Raw genomic sequence first — 26,970 nt, 5'->3', positions numbered from 1 at the left:
GAGCAATGAAGGCAAAGAAAGTCATAATTTTATTTTTTTCAATTTATTTTTATTTTTATCTAGTTTTCCACAATAATTTATTACATTCAATATTCCAATATCAACCCCACCACAATTGTACCTTCCACTCACCATATTTTGAATTATTCTACCCAGTGCCCCAAGAGCCTGCCCCAAAGTAGGACCTAAATAATTTACTTTGTATTCTTTGTTATGAAGAATCCACTGAAATTTATGCCAAAATATTTCCTTATAAGAAAGTATGTAAAGATTGTTGTATCACCCAGGAGCTATTTAGCCCTTTATAGAGTATGAGATGTTGTTTGACTGCATCTGCAGACGTGCTCCAGGTATTCTAAGATTTTAAATAGGGTCATATGCTTAGAATTGAATTTTAACTGGTGGTGACTTTGGGGTCTGGGGGCATCTCTGGCATGCTTCTCTCTTTCTCTCCCAAGGTTTATTAGTGAGTGACTGGGTCATGGTTGTTAATGAGCTTATATGGCCCCAGAGGCAGTTTGTAGGTGTGACTGCCAGGCTATGGGAGCACAAAGAGATGGAGGAAGTGGCCCATTCCACACTCCATGTGAGCCTGGAAATTTCAGTGACCACATTTTTCAGCAGATTCACTCATGGCTGAGTCTCATCTGAGCCTGTCGAGATTGGCCATGAGCATGGTATCAATTAAGTTCTGGAAGGTTTTTAGCTACTGGGCTGCTTGGGCGAGTGGTGGGACTCCCCCACCCGCTTCTGTGTTCCCCTGGATGAAACAGTCTGGTGTGGGTTCGGAGGCATCTCTGCAGTTTGTCTCTCTCTTCCTCACCGAGGTTTATCTAAGTCATAATTTTCTTATTCAGAAAGTGAAAAGTGCTGGAGAGGAAGGCAGTTGGGATAGAGAACATGACAAAGATAGTTGGAAATGATCAATCTGGATAAGAACTGTGTGCTGAAAAGTAGGTAAAGCAACGAGCATGGTAACATTTCAGTATCTGTACTACAAACCACAGAGGAACACACACACACACACACACACACACACACAGAAAGATTGGGAGAGAAGTAATGTGCACTGGAGGAGGGGTATGTTTTGGAATATTGTAGGACTTAAACCTGACAATGAACAGCTTTGTAACTGTAAATATCATGGTGATTCTATTTAAATAAGTAAGTAAATAAACCAAAGCAAAGAACAATAAGAAGTTTTTGGAGAAAAATAGGCTTAGGTATTGAATTCTAAAATTTAAAAAAACAAATTATTATGTTTTGAATGACTTTCAAACTCCACTTGCATGCGTTCTAACATTAAATGAGGTAGGGTTGTTAGTCAGAAAATGTGTAACTAATAGAAGCAACTTCAGTAGGCTTCCTTGAAGCTCACACTTAGGACATATCTCCAGATTCGAGAAAAGATTTTGCAATTTTCAGGCATAGAGAAGAAATTACAGATTATGATGGGTCTAGCAGACAAGACACACTCTAGCTGGTACTATGCTACAAGATACTTATTATATTTTTTTAAAATGACTGTTCTTGAGTCTGAGAGATAAGACATTGGGTAGAGTATTTGCTTTGCATTTGGCCAACCTGGGTTGGTTCCCTGGTATTCCATATGGTTCCCCAAGCACCGCTAGGAATAATTCCTGAGTGCAGAACCAAGAATTACTCCTGATCTTCAATGGATGTGGCTCCAAACAATTAATAAATGACAATTAACAAATTGTCAAGCAAACAATTAATAAATGACAGTCATTTCATTACAGAACTTGGATATACCTAGGTTAGCTTCCAAGATTGCTCAGTCTCTGAACAACCAGAAAAAATCAGTTACAATGGAAACTCAATTAATACAGGAATACTCCAATATTAGATATGATATTATACACATATACATATACTTTTTGTGGAAATATTGAACCATCTCTAGAGCTATAATAAGAAATAAGATAAACCTTGCTAAAGAACAGGAGAAACCAAACACAATGTTCGATGTGTTAATCATTTCATAAATGCAAAATGACTCAAATAAGCAAATATAAGCACCAATAATGTTTATATTTGTTTAAGTGAGCTTAAGCTATGAGGGAATTGAGAGGTACTGGTAATGAAATAGAAATTTCTTTTAAGAACATGTAAGAGTTAATGAATAATAGTGCTAACAGTTGCACAAATGTGAATATAGTAAAACTATGGAAGGAATATAAAATAACTTGCATATGAAATATAAGACATAAATTAATGTTATGAAAGATATAAACAAGAAAAATAAATATTCTCAGTAGGTATTTTGTAAGTGATTTAAATAAAATTAATCTATTCTTTAATACAGATATGCTGAGAGAATTAGAAATGAAATATACACGTGGTAAAAAATCATTGAATATTTCTCTGTTATTTAAAATTTACATTAACTAAAATGTTTTAAGTAAGGTAAAAGCAGAAAAATTTGGATTCAGAAGTGTAGCAAACTGCGGAGGTTGAGAACCTCACTTCCCTGTGTAGAGCAGCCACTGTGGAAAGTGCTACTTCTTGTATATGAGCAACAGTAATAATCAGATTCGTCCTCAGGCTTGAGCCCAGAGATGGTCAGGGTCGCTGTGTTGCCAGACTTGGAGCCAGAGAAGCGATCAGGGATGTCTGAGGGCCGAGAAGTTGTATCATAAATCAAAAGTTTAGGAGCTGTTCCTGGCCGTTGCTGGTACCAGGAGACACCATCTGAGTAATAGCCAATGCCATTGCTGCTTCCATCACAGGAGTTGGTGACCGTCCATCCCAGAGCCTCAGACTTGAAGGAAGACTGAGTTAGGGCATGTTGGGTCCAAGAACCTGAACAAAAGAAGGGGCAAACGAGAACTACACTCTGGTGAGTTTGAGATATTTCACAGGAGAGGAGAGAACATAGAATCAAACTAGAATCCCCCTCACCCCGACCCCCGGAGATCACACCTGTGGCCTGGGTGAGGAGAGTGAGGAGAAACAGAGCCCAGGCCATAGTGGAAATGCCTCACGAATGCTGTCCCTTGACTCCCAACACTGGAACTCCCTCTCCCACCTACTCTTATCCCTTGCTCTGCCTCTGCAGAGGGGAGGGCCTCCATGCAAATATCCTTCCTCACTTAACATTTGTTCATACCCACCTGCTCAAACTTGACCCCAGGATGCTGCAGCTCTATACTGCAGGTCTCACTAGAGAGATTAAAAAGCATCTGCAGGGGTTGCCACAGATTGTACCATGATGAGATTCCCATCCTTCCTGTTGAAGGAGACATGGCCCAGGAATCCCTGGCTCAGGAGTCTAAGACCTCCATTCTGTGTTCTGTGTGAAATGGTAATGATGACAGAAGAGGCAGGTGGACACGATCTGACAGTTCTATTTCATAGCCTTCAGGCAAATCTGCGGTTTTCCCATTTTTCTTCAGACTTTTCTAGGTCTCCTCAACAGTCTGGGTTTTTTAGTCTTATGTCTGTATGGTGGCCTGAACTAGGGATTGAGCTAGAAATTATTTAATGATTGTATATAAAATATAATTTATTGAGGTATAACTCATGGGGTTCTCCATCTCAGTCACTTTAGCAAAGCTCATAGGAAAGTAACTCACAGGACTCCATGCAGGTCAGGGAACCCCATCAAGATATTTTCCCACACACAAGCCTTGACTGCCTTCTGGGGGACACATGTCACAGCCCAACTCCAGCAGAGGCATCTGAGTGGGAAATGGGAAATTCTGTCCTATTTCTTCTGCTGTCTCCCTCCAGTCCAAGCTTGATACAAACCCTTGGATTCACTAATCCATCTAAAGCTCATCCTCAGCTGGTGAACGTCCTTGTACTTGTCTTCAATACATTGTTTTGCTGTTAGTATCTTGATGTAGTGCTGGAGTGAGAATTGAGGATATACTGAAAAAGAAGTAAAAAGAACAAAGGAGAAAGTTCAGTTAAGAAATGTAGAAAAACTTTGGTTTGTTCTTTCTGCCTAGATGCAGGGAACTTGGATTCATTGGGTTACACCCATCATAGTGCTCCCAAGGCACTCCCATTCCTCTATGTTTTTAACTGTATCCTCTTTCTTTGTGCTCTGGTCCCCTAATGGGCCAGTAATAGTCACAGGGAGGGCTAGATCCCATTCAGAGAGGAGCTCCATCAGAAACAAAGGCCAAGAAGAGAATTTCAAAGAAAACCACAGGCCAGACCCAACTCTAGCCCCTTGGCAAATACCTTAGGACTTTTACCTAGGTAGAAACCCCACATGGGGATAGACTGGAGAAACTCTATGAAAGCCACCTTGAACAAAGGAAGCTCAAGCATATGCTGTCGAAGCCCATGTGTTGCTTGTGCCCACGTGGCTGAGCATATGTGGTACCAGAGCACATGTGTCACCCACATCTCCCCTCTTGAGATGTGTGCTGGGGGTCTCTTTGCCTTGGGAGAAGCCTGCCTTCTCTCTTGCCGGTGTTCCTATCTCTCCAATTTCTCTCCCTCCTGCCAAGGAGGGACTCAACAAGGACTTTAACAGCCTTAGCCTTCCCAGGTGATCCCATAATGTCAGAGGTGGATTGGAAGGAAGTGACCATCTCTCTCCTCTCTGCCTCACATAAGCCACCCCTGCAGGCCCATCAACTTCATTTATTTCACTGAATTGACACTGTCTTTATAGAACTTTTAGAATTTTTACCCTCTAAACATTCATTTTAACATTGTAAGAAATTAAAACAATATTGAGGCCAGAGATCAGGCTCAGGGGAAGACAGGAAATAAGGTAAAACCTGGGTAAGTGTCTGATTGGTGAAGGCTATTACTCTGCCAGGGTACTGACATGGTTGTTAGGCCACATTTAGGTCACATTGATCTGCAAGTCCTTAAAATAAATTATTGACACCCTCAGACACAGAGGGGCTACAGAACAAAGGAATGAATGTAATGCAATTCTTTCTGATTCAGAAACAATCATGGGTGTGTCTTAATTAAAACTGAGTTAGCCAATGTAAATTCAAGAGACAAAGCAGGTGAGGAGGAGGAGATTTAAAAAACTCACCTGAGCTCCTTCATGGTCGGTGATATATCCCTGTGAGTCCAACCCAGACAGCAGTCAGACTATCAGAGTTCCAATACATCTGTACAATTTACTCAACTTCCTGCCCCTCTCTGTCCAGGGAACTGTGGATCAGCGCAAGGAAACATCTTGGCTTTTTGCAGAGGTAACCCATCAAAGAAGTTACATTGATCTCCTCCTGGATCCAGGCTTTTATCTTGGTGGCAAGAAAGGATTATCAGTGGAAAAGTTATTATGTACTAGGTCCTCGGAGAACTGTTTTGAGGTAATAAATGGGAACCATATGCAGAAGGGTTAAATCTGGAAAGCATGATTTTGTGGTGTTCAAGCTGTTCATATGAGAAACACACCCTTTTACATTGTTCTATGCATCATTAACGTCTCCTTATATAGCTATAGAGCTGAGTTAACATGTACTTGAAACTTCAAGAAGAGATAAGTGGAGTTTGGGACAGACATTGTGCTCTGCACAGGCTCCAATTAACTAGGGGCAACTGGATTTCATAACCCTCTGTCAGGAAGTGGGTAGTTCAAGGTTGTTGGTTTAGGGTCAAAGGGTCTTCCTTCAGCTCAATTAAGAGCCCTTTCTCCAAAGACATCAGAACTAAAGTGACCAACAGATCTGAACTGAGAATGGAGAATGGGGGTGGGGATGTACATTGAGGGGGAACAACACTCTGGTGGAGGGGGTGGTGTTGGAATATTGTATTTATGGAACACTGTCATAAACAGTATTGTAGACCACAGTGCCATAAGTTCCTGCTCTTTTGAAAAAGTTCCTTTATCTCTTACAAGAGTTTGTAGTAAAGTTTCCCAATCTTTTATCTCTTAACAACAATTTATATATTTTCCACTGTTATATCAGCATGGCATCATCAGCTTTGAAGCAGAAGAAATATTATATAAAAAGTAGATTTTTGTAGTTTGCTGAACTAAACATTTTTTTTCATAAAGATTTCTCTAGGTGGCACACCATTTCATCCATAGATGTAAATTTCTGAAATCACATCCAAATTCAAATGTAGCAATTAGCTTTTTCTAGATTTATCCAGACATCTATGATCAAACTTAGTTAAATTCAAGACAGATATTTCTCTTGTTAGACAATGATTTAATTTATTGTGTGCTCACAAAATGTGCGGGCGCTCACCACAAGTGTTCAGTGAACACGAGCCCCTTCCACCCCTGCCTGCAGCCCTGGTCAACAGATGCATGAAGGAGAGATCAGGGCTGCCAGGCTGCTTGCTGATCAGTCACCATTGATTCCAATCTCAGTCCCACCTTTCATTCTATTCTCCCTGTGCTCCTATTTCAGTCTCACTGAGCGCCCTATTCCTATCTCACACTGCTCCTCATTCCCCTGTTGTATTTTACTCTATTCTATTATTTTCTGTTCTTCTCTCTCATTCTATTTTTATATCCCTGTCTCTCTCCCACCCCATCACACCACTTTTGTTAAGAGCCCAACCTACTGGGTTGGGGTTGCTACTATACATAGGTCAGATGGCATAATTAACATATGTAAAGCCCTTCCTTCAGGGAAGCTTCTTCTAAGACAATGATCTCATTCTGCTAGATCTGCCCAAGGTCAAAAGAGCATCTAGGTGTGTATTTCTCCTTTCTTTGATCATATCCATTTAAAAAAGTCACCTAAATTCTAATTCTGAATAATCTTTCTAATCATGTGGTATGGACACAGTAAGAGATATATAGGACAATCAGTGCACAGAAAGAGGTTAAACCTAAACACAGAGAAATTGGAGTGCCTCAGGAGCCCTGTGTCTAACTCAGTAATCTTTTTTTTTTTTAAATTTATTTATTTTTAATTAGAGAATCACCGTGAGGGTACAGTTACAGATTTATACACTTTTGTGCTTATACTTCCCTCATACAAAGTTTGGGAACCCATCCCTTCACCAGTGCCCATTCTCCACCACCCTAAACCCAGTGTCCCTCCCACCCTCCCCAATCCCATCTCCCCCCCACCCCACCCTGCCACTGTGGCAAGGCATTCCCTTCTGTTTTCTCTCTCTAATTAGCTGTTGTGGTTTGCAATAAAAGTGTTGAGTGGCCGCTGTGCTCAGTCTCTAGCCCTCATTCAGCCCGCAACTCCCTTCCCCCACATGGCCTTCGACTACAATGTAGTTGGTGATCGCTTCTCTGAGTTGACCTTTCCCGGGAACGTGAGGCCAGCCTCGAAGCCATGGAGTCAACCTCCTGGTACTTATTTCTACAGTTCTTGGGTGTTAGTCTCCCACTCTGTTATTCTATATACCATAGATGAGTGCCATCTTTCTATGTCTGTCTCTCTCTTTCTGACTCATTTCACTCAGCATGAAACTTTTCATGCCCATCCACTTAACTACAAAATTCTTGACCTCCTTTTTTCTAACAGCTGCATAGTATTCCATTGTATAGATGTACCACAGTTTCCTCAACCAGTCATCCGTTCTGGGGCATTCGGGTTTTTTCCAGATTCTGGCTATTGTAAACAGTGCTGCGATGAACATACATGTGCAGATGTTGTTTCGATTGTACTTTTTTGCCTCTCTGGGATATATTCCCAGCAGTGGTATTGCTGGGTCAAATGGGAATTCAATATCTAATTTTTTGAGAGTCGTCCAAATTGTTTTCCAGAAGGGCTGAACCAGTCGGCATTTCCACCAGCAGTGAAGAAGGGTCCCTTTCTCCCCACATCCTCTCCAACAGCAGTTGCTTTTGTTCTTTTGGATGTGTGCTAGCCTCTGTGGTGTGAGGTGGTATCTCAAAGTTGTTTTGATCTGCATCTCTCTGATGATTAGTGATGCAGAGCACTTTTTCATGTGCCTTTTGGCCATTCGTATTTCTTCCTTGGTAAAGTTTCTGTTCATTTCTTCGCCCCATTTTTTGATGGGGTTGGATGTTTTCTTCTTGTAGAGTTCAACCAGTGCTTTATATACCATTGATATCAACCCCTTATCTGATGGGTATTGTGTAAATATCCTTTCCCATTCTGTGGATAGTCTTTGTATTCTGGTCACTGTATCTCTTGCGGTGCAGAAGCTTTTTTAACTCAGTAATCTTACACTACTTGCACCAAGAGAGAGAGGACAGAGGAAAAAGGATGAACCAATGTTAACCTACAATTGAAGACCAATAAAGACAAGTAAAATAAAAACACTGGACTTAATATAACAATTTCAAAGACATTGTTTCAAATTATATGCTTGCATTTAAAATTAGACTGTTTACCCAAAACACCCTATTTTGAAATATAAGATATAGGGTCACTAGTATGAATTATAGCATCCAGTGGCAACACATTACAAGAGGAAAACAGACACAAAGATTCATTCAAAGTTTTGAGCCACAATGATTTTCTGATAGCTTTTTAAAATTCCCAATCCAAGAAATTCCTCTGAAAATGCATTTATTAAAGGATTTTTAAAATTAATTTAGAAAACTGAATGGCCAAATTCAGTTCAACAGGAAGACACACAGACAAACACAAAATTAGGGCTGAATCCTTCAAATGAGAGTTGGCCCTTCTTAAAATCAACACAGAAACTGACACCAGCATGAACAAAAATTCAACCATTTCCTCATCTTCTAGGAAAATAATCACCAGCCATTACTTTTTCTAAAACCTTTAGTAGCCTTGTACCTGTGAACATTTAATGACATTTCCAAAAAGATATACTGGACAATGGAACAGATGTGGGCCATAATTGTCCACCCAACATCCCATACAGAAGCATAACCTGTATAGAACTTGACAGGCAATATAGGACTGAACACACAAACATCCACCAAATCAAGCTCTCATGGCTGCCTGCTGGCATCAAATGGTAACAACAAAGTATCTCCAAAAGCCTGGAACTGTTTCCTTCTTTCTCCTGCCCTCTAACTCAGTACCAAGTGCCTAGATTCTTATTAAATTCATCCAAAGTCATTTGTTTTCCCCCAGATTCTATCAGAATTATCATCTGCACTTCAGGAGGCACATAGCATCACTTGAAGTCAGTTTGATTTTCCATTGATTGTCTCTTCACAGGTTAAGTCTTCCCAGGAAGCCCTCATCTAGGCACTGAGGAAGGGTAAGATGTTGCAATACTGTAGGAATATTGAACGCAATAATAGGATGAGATGAAGATCCTTTGACTTCTAAAAATATCAAAAGAAAATAGACCCATGAAAGATATGGAAAATAGAAGGAAGAACACAATATATTCTCATGTACAGAGGGAATTTCTATGTTAAGGTCTTCAAGAGAAGGAGAGGGGGCTCTGAGTTAGAAATAGGGGATGGTTTCTAGGGACCTCTTGTGAGAGCATGTCTTAGGTGACAAGGAACACCTGGCTTTCATCACTGTGCCTCCTACTTAGCACATTAAAGCAATTTCTCCTTAAAGCTGTCAGGGCCAAAATTTTCATGACCCAGAAGTACTATAGACCAGGAGTGGATTTCTTTAGAAAAAGAAGAGTTTTGGAGAGAGACTAGTCATGATCCTTGTTAGTATGAAATGAAGATTCAATGAAGTCGATGCCAACCATTGACTAATAAATTATTGGACCATTGAAAAGAACTTCAGTCATAAAAAGCAATATTATTTATTCATAGCTAGAAGAGAAGTATTGATGTAGCTTTCAGGATGAATGAAACTAAAAATATTGTCATAACAAAGAAAAATGAGATGCATAGAAAGATATGGTTTATGGCACCATTCATGTGAAATGACAAGAACAGACAATTCCATGGACACAGAATATAAAATTTTTTTTGGTGGTAAGTCACTGATGAGTAGAAAATGGAAAGGGACTGTTGAAATAAAAGGGTGTTCCATTAGGGGGGATATATGTGTGATGGATTAATTGTGTTATTGGATGCACGAATCTGGCTTAAAGATTAAAATTATGGAATGTGATTTTTATCAAAAATGCTCTCAAACATAAGTGTATATATTCCTTAAATATTAAGTTTTAAAAATGTATGTATTCATATAAATTTTTACACTAAAATTTATGAATGTAAAAATGATTTCAAATAGTACAGAAAATTAATGTTGTGTATACCTACATAGTTCTAATATTTTTCTGAAATTCAGAGAAAATTACAAACAAACATGGTAAATAGCTTATGTGAGAAATTAAACTTGGTGAATGGGAAAGGGTGTGTGATGTACTGTTTCCTTTAAAATGTATTCAGTTATAACAATTTGAATTTAAAATAATTTTTAAAAGACAATAAAAATCTGAGTTCATAAAGGGGAGGAGCGTGGGGAAACAGAGTGGTTTTTGTCTCACTTCTGTATGAGCATGAACCACTGTGGAAATCCACTACACTTCCCACAACTCGACCTGAGCCACAGTGATAATCAGCCTCGTCCTCAGGCTTGAGCCCAGAGATGGTCAGGGTCGCTGTGTTGCCAGACTTGGAGCCAGAGAAGCGCTCAGGGATCCCTGATGGCCGATGTTCGACAGCATAAATTAGCGTTTTGGGGGCTCTGCCCTCATGCTGCTGGAACCAGAAGACAGCATCATGTCCCCCAATGTCATTGCTGGTCCCAGTACAGGAGATGGTGACTGTCTGTCCTGGATTCCCAGACACTGAGGGAGGCTGAGTCAGAGCAGACTGGGCCAGACTTCCTAGAGAAAAATAAAACCACTCTGGTGAGCACAAGCTGGGCCCAGGTGAACCTAAGGAAGGGAGAAAAGGTGAGCTCAGATGTTCCCAGGTCCCTTCCCAGAGCCTCACCTGGGCCCTGACTGAGGAGGCTGAGCAGGAGAAGAGCCCAGGTCATGATGGAGATGCCCAGAGTGCTGCCTGCTGACACCCCAACCCTGGGCCTGGCTCTCTGCCAGCTCTTATCCCTCCCCTGCCCCAGAGAAGGGAGGGGCCTGCATGCAAAGCTGCTTCCTGCACCTGCCTCTGCTTACCCCTCTCTGGCCTGGCCTTGGACTCCAGATGTCTCAGGATTTCTTTTTTTTTTTTTTTTTGCTTTTTGGGTCACACCTGGCAATGCACAGGGGTCACTCCTGGCTCATGCACTCAGGAATTACTCCTGGCGGTGCCCGGGGGACCATATGGGATGCTGGGATTCGAACCCGGGTTGGCAGCATGCAAGGCAGACGCCCTACCCGCTGTGCTATCACTCGAGCCCCGTCTCAGGATTTCTTGACCGCAGGAATATCAAACAAATTTTTCTGACATTACTTTTCTCAAAGTAAGTATTTATCTACACGTGATTTATAGAGAATAATAAATATGCAGAAATCCCTCGTGTTTATGATCTTTTGTGTCTCTGGGACTCTGCTGGACCTTGACCATGTCTCTGTGAACACACTAGCCCGGGGCACCCACAGAGTTACTCTCTAGTGGGAGTTCACATTCCACGTTATTCTCTAACATTATGGAATTTAGCTATCTCTTCAAAAACGTGCTTATGGTGATCTCTTTTGGATCTCCAAAGTACACATTTTTCACTGACCCCTGCCATACTTGTTTAGTGCATACTAAAATATCTGCAGTATGGAATTTTTCAGGCAGCTTGATCAGGGGAACACCCACTTGCCCACCTCAGGGATGCTCCAAATCGAGGTAGTCTGAGCAATATTGCAGTAATACAGCAGTAAACAATAACTCAAGGGGTGATACTCCCAGTTGTGTGTCCCAATGTTCCCTTTCCATTCTTGAACTTGACAATTTAAATTTCCTCTCTCCAATTCTCTTTCAACAAGGGTCAACACAGTAAATTATGTACTCTATTATAGCATTAAAAAGACAGTAGTGAGAGAAAAAAAGAGAGAAATACAATCTCAGTAAGGTATTTTATATGAATTTGCATAATCCAGTATTTTTTTAATTTTAATTTTTTTTTATTAATGAGTCACCGTGAGGGTGCAGTTACAGAGTTTTGTGCCTGTGTTATAGTTATACAATACTCGAGTACCCATCCCTCCACCAGTGTCCTTCTCCATCAGTGGCCCCAGGGTTTGTTTCCCCCCCACCCGTACCTAACCTACTGTACCCACAAAAGGTAAATATTTATTAAACACTTTAACAAACAGAACACATATCACAAGGAAGCAGTTTAAAAAATGCACAAAATTTTCTCACTAAGGAAATGGAAATTTAAAATACAATAGATATTAAAATGGACAAATAGTATATCAGAATGACCTCCCATCTATTCTCCCTTCCATCTTTATTGAGCTATTGTGATTTATAAACAGCCAATGCTAGTTTCCTGCATACATTTTTCCCTCATCACACCCCTCAACAGAAATCCACCTTCTTTCCACCAATGTCCCAAAGCACCTTCATCCAACTCCACAACCTGGACAGTAAACTAAGCTTGGTGCTTAGTCAACTCTCCAGTTCTGTTGCCTTTGACTATTTGTTGCTCCATTACTGTGCACTTTTATATCCCATGGATGAGAGCAATAATTCTGTACCTGCCCCTTTCTGACTGACTTCACTCAGCATGATACCATCTATGTAGCAGAAAATTGTATGGTTTCATTCTTTCTTACAACTACCTAGAACCCCATTGTGTATGTGTGTAAATACCAAAAATATTTTTAAAGTGTATTTTTATTTCAAAACAAAATGTGTGTGATCCAAATGGAGGTTTGATGTGTGTCCCGGTCGATCTCCCAAATCTATATGCAACAATGTAAGCACGGCTGGCTTATGTTGTAGGGAATGTACATTGTAGGATCTCATTGTACCCTCATTAGAAAAACGAGAAATGCCTGTTAGTTTGGGCAAAGGCACTGTAAGCCTTTGGACGGGACTACTCTTTACTGGGTTAGAGACTATGGATGTTGGGTAACATTCATCAGAGAAATAGAGGAAATGAGAAACTACACCAGCAACATGACACTGATCATAACCATGCCACCAGACCCTGTGCCAGGCTGTTTCCCTCAGGGAGTCCCAGAAGGTGTGGGTGAGAGCACTCCCTGCCCCAAGGGACCCAGCCCCAGAAGCTGAAAACCTCCAGAATGCAACTGTCTCCCCTCCTCATGGTCATCTCCAAATCCTTGAGCCGAACCTCACCCCAAAATAAAACTATTTCTAGAATGCACGGCCATGACAAACACTACCCGTACTTTAAGAGTACCACATCATATTTAATGGGATTCAAATTAGAAGGCAACCAACCTAGAGGGAAATATTATATTATTTTGGTTTTGCTTTGGGGCAGAGATTGGGTTTCAGGATGGAAACACTCAAAATAGGTAGGAGGTGTAATGGTGGTGGGATTGGTGTTTGAGTATTAAATGTCATGAAATATTGTGAACTATTTTATAAGTTAAAAAAAAATTGCATGGTGTAGATTAACTTTCATGCTGAGTAGAAGTAGACATCAGGTGTGACTTGATGGGCACCTAGTGGGGCTGATGGGACATAGGTATGTGCCACGCAATACCTATGCGTGGCACATACCTCATTGCAGACTTTCAGCCCTAGCCTTCAGGTAAGTCACCCAGGGGTCCATGGCCATATTTCAGAGGACAGTGTTGTTTCAATAGGAAACAACACTGCCGTCTGAAATTGCCCTACGTTATGACCAACATCAGCTTCTTATGCAAGAGGCTAGATGAGAGGAATAAAAGAAGACTCACTGGTCTCAGGGTGCTGGGAAGAGGGAGTAGCTCAGCTTGAATCTTAGTGATCAGGAGGGCAGAGAGTTTTTGTTCTCACTTCTCCTTTGTTTTTATCACTGTGGAAAACCAGCTATTATAGCTTACACCACAGTAGTACTCAGCCTCATCCACAGATTGGATGTTTGAGATGGTTAAGTAGCGGTCAGCCCCTGAGCTGGAGCCTGAGAAGCGATCAGGAACGTTGTCCCCTTTGCTGAAGGTTCCATCACTTTTAACTTGCATCAGGAAAGTTGGGACCTTGCCTTGAATCTGTTGATACCACTCAATAAAGTAGCTGCTGTGCTCCTGGCTTAAGGTGCAGGTGAGTTTGGTTGAGGCTCCGGGTGAGGCAGAGGCAGAAGGGGTCTGAGTCACCGTGGGTGGAGCACAAAATCCTGGAATAGAAAATAAACAATAATGCTGATTTCATCAAGACAGGTCAAATACTCCCCAGGACTGTGCCTGGAGGGAAAAACAGGAGAAGGAACCCCTTAATTTGGGGATGGCCTAACCTTGGGAAAAAATGAAGGACAGAAGGTAGAAGGGAACCCAGGCCATGGTGAGAGGTTTCGAGAGCGCTCTCCTAAAACTGCCCTATGCACTGGTGTCTCCTCTCTTCTCTGTGTCCTCTCTTCATGCAGTCACAAAAGGGTGGAGCCTTGAATGCAAATCTGTTTTCCATTCATCATTAACCTCAAACTGACACTTCTGTGAGGTTCCAAATAAAGCGTCAGCTATGGGTTTTCATTTAGGAGTTCATTCTATTATGAAGTATATTTAGAAAAAGCTTCAGACACCTGTTTTTTCACTTGAATGCAGCCCAAGGGACTTAAATGTACTGATCATCAAACAGCACTCATGCGCCCCCTAGAGGTTCCAAGATGAATGCCATCCTCCTTCTGTGGTGGTGGTTGAACAGGACAGCATCTCTTGAATCTTAAGAGGGAGAGAGCCACACCAAATGAATGCTCTCATAGGCAGGATATATAGAAATATAATGATGAGATAACAAATTCCCAAAGACAGTCGTAACGGAGAACTTGAGAACTGGTATTCAGTAGAAGACATCTCCCTTGAGGAGGCTGGGATAGGACAAGGAAGGAGCAATATCTATGGGAGAGAGAGCTGACACCTTGGAACATATTTGGGTGTTTACAGTTCCTCACTATCCAGTTCAAGCTGGAGGAAGGGGTCATATTTCCAGTCATGTCTTTGGTATGTCTGCACTGTGATTTACCTGCATAAGGGATGGAAGTGTTGAGGGCCAAGACTGACTTATACTTTGACACAGGTCTGACAGCAGTTGTCATGAGGCTGAGCATCTGTACCTGGGAAGGGACCGTGGGTATGAAGCAAAGTTGGAGTGATAATGGTTTTATCATGCAGGAGGATCCTCGGTGCTGAGCCCTGTGATCGCCTTTGTGATGTCTGGCTCAGGGGAACGAGGCTTTTGGACCACACTTCAGGGGTTCCCTTCCTGGAAAGGCAGCTGGGAAGTCGGTGTTTTCTGGCTTGGGATGCAACAGGAGAAGTGGAACAATAGGGGTTGGGTCCCTGGCCTGCAGAGACATAGGTGACATTCTCCTGTGAAATTCCCCTGGAACTAGTGGAAACTTCAGGATAGCATGGATTAGCGAGGACCACTCTTTTAGGGTTACTGGGGGAGCTGGGCATCGAACATGGAATGTGGTCCTCATTTCTGGCGCAGTTGGAAGTCCCAGGACTTTAGTTATCTTTGCATGAGGGGCAGGGGCTCAGAGACAGCTGGGACCTCCTGTTCCATCTCTTCTCTGAGCTGCTGGTCACATGGGTCTATCACAAAGGTCCAAATCTGGGGATAAAGGAAGGTGGAAACATCTATGTGGAGGAAGCCTTCAACCGAGCAAAGGAGGTCATGCTGGAAGGTGGTAAGGTGTTGTGTATGAAGCCTTATCAGCAACAGTACTGGTAACCATATACAAAAATGCATGTTTGAAAAAGTGACTCTTGAAAAGTAGGGTGAGGATATGGCATTGGTGGAAGGAAGTGGATACTGGTGAGTGAACCTTGCTGAAACATTATAGGCATGAAACCCAATGATGAATAACTTTCTAATTTCATGGTGAGTAGCACTACACTGTAGCATTATCCTCCCATTGTTCATGGATTTGATCGGACACCAGTATAGTCTCCTTTGTGAGACTTGTTACTGTTTTTGGCACATGGAACACACCACGAGGAGCTTATCAGGCTCTGCCATGTGGTCAGGATACTCTCAGTAGCTTGCCAAGCTCTCCAAGAGGGTTCGGAGGAATTGAACCTGGGTAAGCCACGTGTAAGGCAAACGCCCTATGCGCTGTGCTATGGCTCCAGCCCTTCATAATGAGCAAATTAAAAAAATGAAAAAACAAATTCTACTACATATATATACTTTCAATGTTTTGACATAATTTTAATGATTATTTTTTAAATTTCCATTCTTATAACTCAGCAGTTTTAAACTAGTATCACCTATGAATCAGTAAAAGTAAAATAAGTAATTTCAGATCCCTAAAATCCAATTCTTTGGTAGTTACTCTTTTAGTTTCTTGGAGTTGCTCTGAGTTTATTTTGTTTGTCACTGTTTGCACCTCCTGGAGTGTGCACCGTCTCCCTCCTCAGGCTGGAGAAGGTCTCTATTAGTATCACTTTCACCAGCCAGTCTTCCTATGTCTGTTATTTCTTCAACTTGGAGATTATTTCTCTTTCCAGTTTCAATGAAATGCCTCAAATTTTCTCCTTTTTGAATCTCCATTTTTTTCCATTATTTTGGCGATGGCTTATGTTCTATCTTGAAGTTCTTTGATTGGGTTTTCAGCATTCTTTATTCTGCTTCTATAACTTGCTACTGCAGTGTACTTACTCCTTCAATTTCACATGGATACATTAATATTTTCATCACTTTTCTCAGACATAGTGAATTAAAAAGTTTTTCTTATAACCAATATTGTTCTGAGGTCTTCAAAATAGTGGTGAAAAATTCAAGGGATTTTCTCATTATTAATAGCTTTGTGGGTGCTAATGATGAAGCTTCAGATTCTGGATATCTGAGAAGTGAGCTGTTACACTGTTCACAGTATCAAACTTCTATTTCTGCCTCTGTTGGTTTCTGCCTGGTGACGATATTTCAGCAGGATAAACAGGTAAAGTTAGGTCTCGAGTTCTAAATCTGAGGAGTCAGACGAGGGAATGGTAGGTCTACAGTGAGGCTCTGTGGGTTCACAACAGGAAGTTGGAGTGTATGAGGTGTAACTAAGAGCAGGTGTGGTTGTGTAGGTGCCAGCAAGGTTTAGGGTGGAACAGATGGGTAAGAGGAGAAGAGGTGCCATCCTAGTAGAAAATAGTGAAGTGGAAGAAGCCTGTAGCCCTTCCCGTAACTGTAAAATTGGAAGACAAACTGCTTGATTTTAGATAGAAGCCAGATCATTAGTGAATGTTACTTAAGCTCCCAGCAGATAACAGGAGAGCTAAGCAGCCACAGTGAGACTCTGTGGGTTCACAGCTGGAAGTTAGAGTGTGTCAGTTGGGTGACGACTTTGATGGCAAAGGTTTCTTGGTATTGCTCTGAGTTTATTTTATTTGGCACAGTTTGAACCAAACAGTGAAAAAGATTCATTCTAACACACCACTGTGAGAGCTGGTGCTTGCTGCTCTAGTGTTCAAGAGCCAAAAGAAAAGCCAAGACCAAGGCCATTCCTGGAGCAGGGCTAATGACGGGAGCTTGGAGCCCATGGGTATTGAGGACTTGGTCATCTTAACACAGCCCCAAGTCAAAATGGCCTTTGTCCTGAATTTATCAGTACAATAGCATCTCAGGCTCAGGAATGTGGTGGACAAAAGAGATAGTTGTATTCTCAGTTGACCTAAGTTGTGAGCCCTGTCGGCTTCTGTATGGTTGTGATTTCAGAAAGGTTCAGGATTATTTTGTTTATAGGAAGTAGTGTCTACAGTTGAAGGTTCTGTGGGGAGGACAGGGAACAACACAACCTAAGACTCTGTGATCAAAAAGGCAAGGGTGGAAGGTTTTGTTCATACTTCTCCCTTGTTTTCATCACTGTGCATGACTGATTTGGTCATATGTAGCGTGGCATACACTACAACAATATTCAACCTTATCCACAGATTGGACATTTTAGATGGTTAAGTAGCGGTCATCCTCTGATCTGGAGTTGAAAAGCAATCAGGAATATCATGCCATTCCTTGTGGCTTCCATCACCCCTACCATACATCACAGAGACAGGGGCCTTTCCTGCACTCTGCTGATACCACTTAATAGTGAAGTCACTGTGCCCCCTGCTGCTGGTAAATTGGATGGAGGCTCCCAGTGAGGCAGTTGCAAAGGGGTTCTGGGTCAGCACTGGGTGAGCACATAAACCTGGAAGAGAAAATAAAGGACAATCTGTAATGCAGGTAGCTGCCTCTTTGTAGTGTGAATAGGGGCAAATCCAAGGGAGGGCCCTTGAGTGTCTGATGCCTTTCCTATGGAGAAAATGAGAGAGAGCAGGTAGAAGGGAACCAATTTCATGGTGAAATGAGCTCTGCCTGAAGAAAGCCCTGCTTCTCTGTTGCCTCCAAGCTCCTGTCTGGTTGTCTCTTCATGCAGTCACAGAGGGGAGCCCTGAATGCAAATCTATTCTCTGTCCCCATAAGACTGTGTCTGTCTCAGTCATGTCTGACCCAAAGTCTAAAGACATCAATATTGTGATTTCCAAAGTTCGAAAGAAAAGGTATGGGAGCTGGAGCTATAGCACAGCGGGTAGGGTGTTTGCCTTGCATGCGGGCAACCCCGGTTCGATTCCCAGCATCCCATATGGTCCCCTTAGCACCACCAGGGGTAATTTCTGAGTGCAGAGCCAGGAGTAACCCCTGTGCATTGCCAGGTATGACCCAAAAAGCAAAAAACAAAAAACAAAACAAAAAAAAACAAAAGGTATGACTCCGGATTTCAGCATGGGATGCCTCTACTCTAGAACTATCTTTAGAGGAAGCCAAGTGGGAACAATAAGGGTCAGTTTTTTTATACATATACATCTTTATATAAATATATATCACATATTATATATTATACCATATATAATATGCCTGGAGCTAACATGATCATTCACTTCTCTGTTTTTTTGTTATTATTTATTTATGGGTCACACCTGTCTTTGCTCAGGATTTACTCTTGCGCTGTGTTCAGGGATAACTCCTGGTAGGCTTGAGGACCACATGGAGTTCCAGAGAATCAAACATGGATCAGTTGTTTTTGCAACGCAGGGGTCTTGCCTGCCTGTACTATTTTTCTGGCCCCATTTGTGGCCTCTCTACCCAAGTAACTCAGCTATTTTTAAGTAACAGGTGGAGCTCCCCTAAAAGATTTGCCCTCAAAGTCTGTTACTACTGAAAGATGTAGTATACACCAGCACTGATGAAACCTAGTTAATAAGATCCATTGTTCATCGATCTGCTCGAGCAGGCACCAGTAACGTCTCCATTGTGACTTGTTATTATTGATTTTGGCGTATCGAATATGCCACGGGAAGCTTGTCAGGCTCTGCTGTGCGAGCAGGATACTCTTGGTATTGAACCCAAGTTGGCCTCATGCAAGGCAAATGCCCTACCTGCTGTGCTATCACTCCAACTCTTTGGAATACTGTATAACTGATACTCAATCATGAACAGCTTTCTAATGTTCTATCTCCCAGTGATTCAATAAAAAGTTTTTAAAAAATGAAGATAAAGAAGATTGGATTCAGTAATGGGGTGGGGGGAAGATAGATTGATTTTTTGGAAAAAAAAGTGAAACAGATATCTGTGAGAGTGGTATAACAAAGTAGTCAAAACACAATGTAATAGAAAGTATGGGGGAGACCCTAACTTTTAGGACCTAAGAGAAAGAGAGTGGGCTCAGGGTAGGAATAAAGACCATTTTGAGGTACCTCCCCTCTCAATGTCTGTCACAAGACACATGTGGCTTTGCTGTTGTACCTACACTCTACCACCTTGAGCCAATCTTTCCTCTAAGCTGATTAATGTGAAATTTTCTGGGTCTGCAGTACCATGTTATCCAGCTATGTTTTTTTTCCTAGAAAGAGATGGATTTGAGAAACAGACTAATTTAACATTGATTATTCCTCCCTAGAAGGTAAACGAAAATTAAATTTCCTTAATTGTCTAATTTATTTTTCCACGAATGGTAATATGAACCAAATATAATCCTCTTCTACATTTTAAAGTGTCACTTTACCCGTGGAATTTGAGAATGCAGATTAATTGATACTAAAAATTGGCTAATTTAACAAAGGATTAATGGTTTAACTAAATTAATGCTAGTTATGAAATTCAACATCACTCATTCATAACTAGGGATAAGATATTGATGATACATGTTACAAGATGAATGAATGAATCTTGAAATCATTGTGTTAACTATGAGACATCTAACGGAGTCATTCATGTAATCATTAACATGAAATCAGATGAGGCAAGTCCATTGATAGTGAATAAAGATTTGCATATGGTGGAATGCAAAGTAGGAGATCATAGGGTGGTACTAGAGATGCTTGATGTATTTACTTAGGAGGGTAAATATATTATATAAAAATCAAATAATTGAATGTGGAACAGGAATTTATTGTGGATATAGGAAAGCTCTGAGTTATATTCCTTAAATATAGAATGTAAATTCTACTCAACTAACTACCCAAAATGTGAAGCAAGATGCTAATTTCTCAAAGAGTTAATAACTTAATTTTGGGCATGCTGATATATTAAAATAATTGAATTAGTAAAATATTTAACAAACAACAAATATAGCAAAGTGTTTAAATTAGTGAATAGAACGTTTACAGGAAGACTCACCTCCCACAGCTACCACCATATTGATCACCCACGAGCCCTGCTCTAGTGATTTATGACTAAGTCTTTGAGGAAATGCACACAAAACAGATACAATTCATGGAAACACCAGTCCTTTCAAGGAAACTCTGAGGTGCCCTTAGGAGGCAGCCATGCCCACAGCCCAATGCTGCAGTCACACCAAGGGTTTAATTGTTCCAATTCACTAATATTCTCTCAGAGATGCCAAACTGCGAGTAATTCCATGTACTCAAGTGCCCAGAATGAAAACTCTGCAGTCTTCTCAGTGTCAGGGTGGGTAGTCTTTCCTCACACCTGCCCCAACATTCAAACCCATCTTCCCTGTGTGCCACCATGTCAACTCATTGATCCAGAAAATAGATCCTGAAGTCTCTGAACACACAACACCTCCTAATTACTTAACACTGAAATATCAGTAGGAGCACAACAAATTATATGGGAAAGTAACTTAGAAACCAACTAAACTCGACAATCAAAAGCAATAGCACAAGAGGCCCAATAGCAACAAACAACTTAGTAAATTCTTAGATGAGGACATAACAACCCATGATCATATATAACAATTTTTACATAAAATAGATTTTTATACTTATTAATTTTAGTATTGAAACCTTGTTATCTAATCACTTTTAACGCTAGTGTTGTATTAATAGTTGTGGCTTTTGTCTACAATCAAATAAATTAAAAAATTTTAAATATGTTAAAAAGTGAGTCACGCCCATAAACTGCCCCCTGGTGGCATATAGTCTCATTAAGGGACACGATCAATGTCAGAAATAAATCTCCCAGAAGAGAGCAACATAGAACAAAATGCTGGAGAGATGCCTCCAGATCCTGGACCAGATGTCTTAAGGGGGGCAACTCGGAGGGGGGCAGGTTCATTACCCACCCCACCCCAACAGAGTCCCGGGAGCAAAAAACTCCAAAACTCAAGCACTGCCATGCTCATGGATCCTCTCCATAGGCTCGGTTGAGTGATCCAGCTGTATAATCCTATTCTAAATTTTAGAATTCCTAGAGTGAATTCCTAGAGTGGCCGTTCGATCTCTCATACCCTACACCACTGAATTAACAAGAATAGCACACAATATTTGGTGGGACCAGACAGCAACCAATTCATGTGTGTATATATAAATATCTATCTATCTATCTATCTATCTATCTATCTATCTATCTATCTAGATACGCATAACGAGGCTCAAATGTTTTTAAAACATGTTAGTAATATTTTCTACATGGGCTTTATGGTTCCAGGATGAAATATAACAATCTTCATACACTTTCCTCTAAGGAAACCCTTTGGACCATTTTTAGCAGATTATTCAAAACAAGCAATACAAATATAATTATTTCTATTCTACTTTGGGTGCATGGTTTGGATTTTGGGGTGAAAACAGTGGGATTATGGTGGTGAGAAGGTGCAATGGTGGTGGGATTGGTATTAGAATATTAAATATAATGAATTACTGTAACAACTTTCATCATCATCGTTATCATCATCATTATCATCATCATCCCATGATCCTCGATTTTCTTGAGCGGCCTCAGTAATGTCTTCATTTGTCCTAGCCCTGTGATTTTAGAAGCCTCTCTTTACTCATCCTTCACAAAGGTGCTGCATTGGAAGCTCTTTCAGGGTCAGGGGAATAAGACCCATCATTGTTACTGGTATTGGCATATGAATCCTCCACAGGGAGTTTGCCAGGCTCTCCCATGCGAGCAGGAAGCTCTCGGTAACTTGCCAGGACCTTCGAGAGGGAGAATTAGGCTATAAGATGTCATGTGGCTGCTGGGAGCTTGGTTTTATAGTCTCTGGATGTTGGCCTTTAGTGGGACTACTCCAACATAACAACGTTATAAAATTAACATTAAATAAAAATAGATGTGTTTAAAAAACCTATATGAATACATGTTTTTATAAATTTATTAGTTTCCAATTTTTTCAACTGAAAATCATTAATTAAAAATGCCCTACAAGTTTACAAGAGAAAGACCAAGATAACTTTCAGCAGTTTTTGTCTCACTTCCCTGTGTACAGCAGCTACTGTGGAAAGTGCTACTTCTTGTATATGAGCTACAGTGATAATCAGCCTCGTCCTCAGGCTTGAGCCCAGAGATGGTCAGGGTCGCTGTGTTGCCAGACTTGGAGCCAGAGAAGCGATCAGGGATCCCTGACGGCCGATTATTGACATTATATATCAGGGTTTTGGGAGCTGTGCCCTCCTGCTGCTGGAACCAGTAGACATAGTTATATGCCCCAATGTCATTGCTGGTTCCTGTACAGGAGATGGTGACTGTGTGTCCTGGAGTCCCAGACACTGAGGGAGGCTGAGTCAGGACATTCTGTGCCCAAGTTCCTGAAGAAAGGGAAATAAAACACTGGTGACTTCAGGCTGGTTCTGGATACCTGAGGAAGGGAGACAAAGGGTGAGCCCAGATGTGCCCGGGTCCCTTCCCTGAGCCTCACCTGGGCCCTGACTGAGGAGGCTGAGCAGGAGAAGAGCCCAGGTCATGATGGAGATGCCCAGAGTGCTGCCTGCTGACACCCCAACCCTGGGCCTGGCTCTCTGCCAGCTCTTATCCCTCCCCTGCCCCAGAGAAGGGAGGGGCCTGCATGCAAAGCTGCTTCCTGCACCTGCCTCTGCTCACCCCTCTCTGGCCTGGCCTTGCACTCCTGAAGCTTCTGCATTCCTTTTAACAATAATTATTATTAGTTTTTTTTTCTTGACTTTTTTCTCTTATTTTGGCATTCATGGAGGCATGGAGGACACTCCCAGTGACACTCTGCTAATGGGGATGACTGTTCAATGCCCAGGCTGAGTCATGCTGTGGATCAAGTATACTGAATGGTACTGTGGAGCACCAGGGTCCCCATGGTGGTGCTCTGGGACCCCAAAGCCAAACCCAGAAGACTGATCTTGTGCCAGAGATTGAACCAGCAGTAGACTACCTCTGTCACCTCTGTATTACTGCAGAACATAACTATCAAACAAATTAATTCTCCTTGATATAAATTTTTCTCATCCAAACATTTTGATTCCTGCTTTGAAGAGGGAAATACATGTTTGGACATCTCATACATTCATGACCTGCCAAATCCTCTGGGTCTCTGCTTGTAAAGTGACTGCCTCAATGATCACCACTCAGTACTGTGTTACTTCAGGAAATGCGCTCTGGAGGGTGCTCATATTTCACATTCCCTCTAACATTGGCAAAGTAAAAAACCTGTTTACACCAGTTCTTGGTGGTTGGTTGCCAGTGCTGAATGTCTCAGGTACATACTTGTCACTATCCCAACCACACTTGTTTGTGCTGAAGCACCTGTTGTCCCAAGTCTCAGAATCAGATTGCCACTCCCAGGTTACCCCCACACATACACCAGGGAGGGAGCCTCTTTAGCAAACAAGGGCACCTGTCAGCAACAATAGGTTCTTGTCTCTGTATCTCCTCATATATTCTTTACGTTATTCAACTTGCAACTTTATTTTATCCTGCTTCAATATTTCACCAGAGTCAAGACTGAATTGTGTATCCCACAGTAGGTGTTACATGGAGGTAATAATCAGAGACAGAAAATCCAATGCTTGATTGTTCTGAATTTCTATCTATACAGTATGAGAATAATCATTTTATCCAGGAAGCTTATTCCAATGTGTCTTTTATTTTTGACTAGGTCACTGGCAATTTTTCTCAAGCTTCTTGGGTGGTTTTCTTCTAGATCACTACACTCATAGATATGTGATCAAATTTCTATGTGTAAATATTATACTCTTATAAATCCTTTTTCTGGGGCCTGGAGCAATAGCACAGTGGGTAGGGCGTTTGCCTTGCATGCGGCCAACCCGGGTTCGATTCCCAGCATCCCACATGATCCCCTGAGCACTGCCAGGGGTAATTCCTGAGTGCAGAGCCAGGAGTAACCCCTGTGCATCGCCGGGTGTGATCCAAAAAGCAAAAAAAAAAAAAATCCTCTTTCTGTAACTATGGATACTAAACATAGAACACCTACATCCTTCTCTTGATTTCATTTAAAATCTTCTAAAAATGTTATATTCTCATCTTTTCCTCAACGTATGACTAAAACTTGGGTTTGTTCTTTGTTAACAGACCATGAACTACAATTCTTATTTTCTCAACCCTACCAGGATGCCAAAATGTCTGCTTTGTCTTTAAGTCTCTTAGTCACTGAATTTGCTCATTTATAGAGGATCCGCCTCTGCCACTGGTCAGAAATGAGCTGTAGATAAAAGTGCCACAAAAATGCATGGCTCAATTCAATGCACTTACCTGCTTTCTAGAATCATTCTTAGCCTCTCCAAATGATGGCTACTTTGGGAGTTCTACTCTACCTTCAAGCAGTTTTTTCAAATTTGCCATACTATTTTGGTTATTAACATCTAAGTAGAAACCTAATGAGCCATTTAATAAGCTATCTTCCCTGTACTCCCCGCCCCACCCCCCAAAACCCATGAGGGCCATTCAGAGCTTGGAAGGCCTGTCTTGCCAGTTCAATCCCTGATACCTTCACAGGCACTGAGTATGATCCAGGAAGCTTTGTTTTTTCAGGTTGGCAGCTCTGTTGTGTGGATTCCCAACTCCAGGAGCAACTCCCATCCATAGCATAGCCAAGCGTGTGTGTCTGTGTGTCAACTCCAAACTTAATGGAAAACAACCCCAATGAACAGTATAACATGTGTGGTACTTGGCCAGGAAGGGAAGCCCTGAGGAGCACTTGGTGCTGAGTCAGAGAAGCTCTGCCTCCTGATCTACAGTTTCAGCAAGCAACAGAACTGAATGGAAAAGCATCACAGTCAGTGTTTCTGTGCCCCCTGGCACCCATCATTGTACAACCACCTCTGCAACATAGAATAATGGAGGAGGGAAAACACACATGACAGCATTTAAGAAAAAGAGACTGTAATAACAAGTTAAAAGTATCAGTGAGGACACAACACCAATGTCCCTCCCCACATACCCTTAATTCAGGTATAAACTCCGAGAACATTCACTGTCACTGTCACTGTCATCCCATTGCTCATCGATTTGTTCAAGCGGGCACCAGCAGCATCTCTCATTGAGAGACTTATTGTTACTCTATTTGGCATATCCAATACTCACGGGTAGCTTGCCAGGCTCTGCCATGCGGGCTCCATATTTTTGGTAGCTTTCCGGGCTCTCTGAGAGGGGTGGAGGAATCGAACAAAGGTTGGCCACGTGAAAGGCAAACGCCCAACCTCTGTACTATCACTCCAGCCCCAAGTCTGTCATCCCGCTGCTCATTGATTTGTTTGAGTGGGTACCAGTATTGTCTCTCACTGAGAGACTTGTTGTTACTGTTTTTGGCATATCCAATACACACGGGTAGCTTGCCAGGCTCTGCTGAGAGGGCTAGATACTGTCCGTAGCTTGCTGGGCTCTCCGAGAAGGGCGGAGGAACCGAACTCGGGTAGGTCGAGTGAAAGGCGAAAGCCCAACCACTGTGCTATTGCTCCAGCCCTCCAAAAACATACAAACAATTATTTGAATCCCTAAAAATGTGGGTCAAAGAAGGCAAACAGGGGAAGCAGCCACATTTGAAGTAACAGTGAAATTTCTCTTTTCGCTTCTGCATTATTGGACTCATGAAAACACAGGAGATTTGAGACAATGTACCCTTATTTCTTAAAAAACAAACAAAACAAAAAAAACTTGGTGAGAACCAGTTCTTGAGACTTTATAGTTTATTCCATGTAATGATAGTACCAGAACATAGGCCCTCACTGCCCCCTGGTGGCACCAAATGTCATACCCCAAATTCACAGAAGGCATGCAGTTGTGCTGATTGCTGACTTTTTTAGTTTCTAGCATTGTCCAAAAGTCTCTTTGTCTTCCTCCTCCTTGGTTTCTTCTAACTTCTTGTCTTTGGGCTTTCTATTTTGTTTCATTTTATTTTGGAATAACACCAATAGGTGTTCAGAGTGGGGTTTTTTTTGCCTTTACTCACTTTTTAAAAATTTAAAAATAATTAACAGAATCACAATGAGATACACAGTTACAAAGTTGTTTACGATTGGGTTTCAGTTATATAAAGTTTCAACACCTGTCGCTTCACCAGTGTACATTTCCTGCCACCAATGTCCTCTCTTCTTTTCTTTCTCCTATACCTCTTCCTCCTCTTCCTCATCCAAACATTCTGATGCCTAGGGGTTATTCCTTGCTCTATAATCAAATTACTCCGGGGGCAGTTAGGTTACTTATTTGGGCCCTTTCTTGTTTCCTGATAAATGCTTGCATTATTGTGAACTTATATTTGAACGCTGTTTTGTGGTATCCCATATGTTCTTGTAATTGGTATCTTTGATATTGTTTCCAGAAATCTTCCCCCTCCCTCCCTCGCTACTCTATGGTCCTTATTTTGAAACTATTCTTTTTTA

General features: G+C 41.6%; 3 gene segments (V, D, J or C); all 3 read right to left on the bottom strand.

The window, feature by feature from the left end:
- Positions 1-2,449: 2,449 nt before the first annotated feature.
- Positions 2,450-10,826, bottom strand: LOC129407088 (immunoglobulin lambda variable 2-18-like). The segment is given in 3 exon segments: positions 2,450-2,718; positions 10,570-10,671; positions 10,781-10,826. Coding segments are annotated over 3 exon segments (417 nt in total).
- Positions 10,827-13,731: 2,905 nt separating this feature from the next.
- On the bottom strand, positions 13,732-14,260 carry LOC101540451 (immunoglobulin lambda variable 4-3-like). The segment is given in 2 exon segments: positions 13,732-14,072; positions 14,190-14,260. Coding segments are annotated over 2 exon segments (387 nt in total).
- Positions 14,261-17,835: 3,575 nt separating this feature from the next.
- Positions 17,836-23,070, bottom strand: LOC101540189 (immunoglobulin lambda variable 2-18-like). The segment is given in 3 exon segments: positions 17,836-18,071; positions 22,582-22,914; positions 23,025-23,070. Coding segments are annotated over 3 exon segments (615 nt in total).
- Positions 23,071-26,970: the final 3,900 nt, after the last annotated feature.

The sequence above is a fragment of the Sorex araneus genome, chromosome 9, assembly GCF_027595985.1.
Source record: "Sorex araneus isolate mSorAra2 chromosome 9, mSorAra2.pri, whole genome shotgun sequence".
NCBI lineage: Eukaryota > Metazoa > Chordata > Mammalia > Eulipotyphla > Soricidae > Sorex > Sorex araneus.
This window is presented reverse-complemented; position numbering and strand designations above follow the sequence as displayed.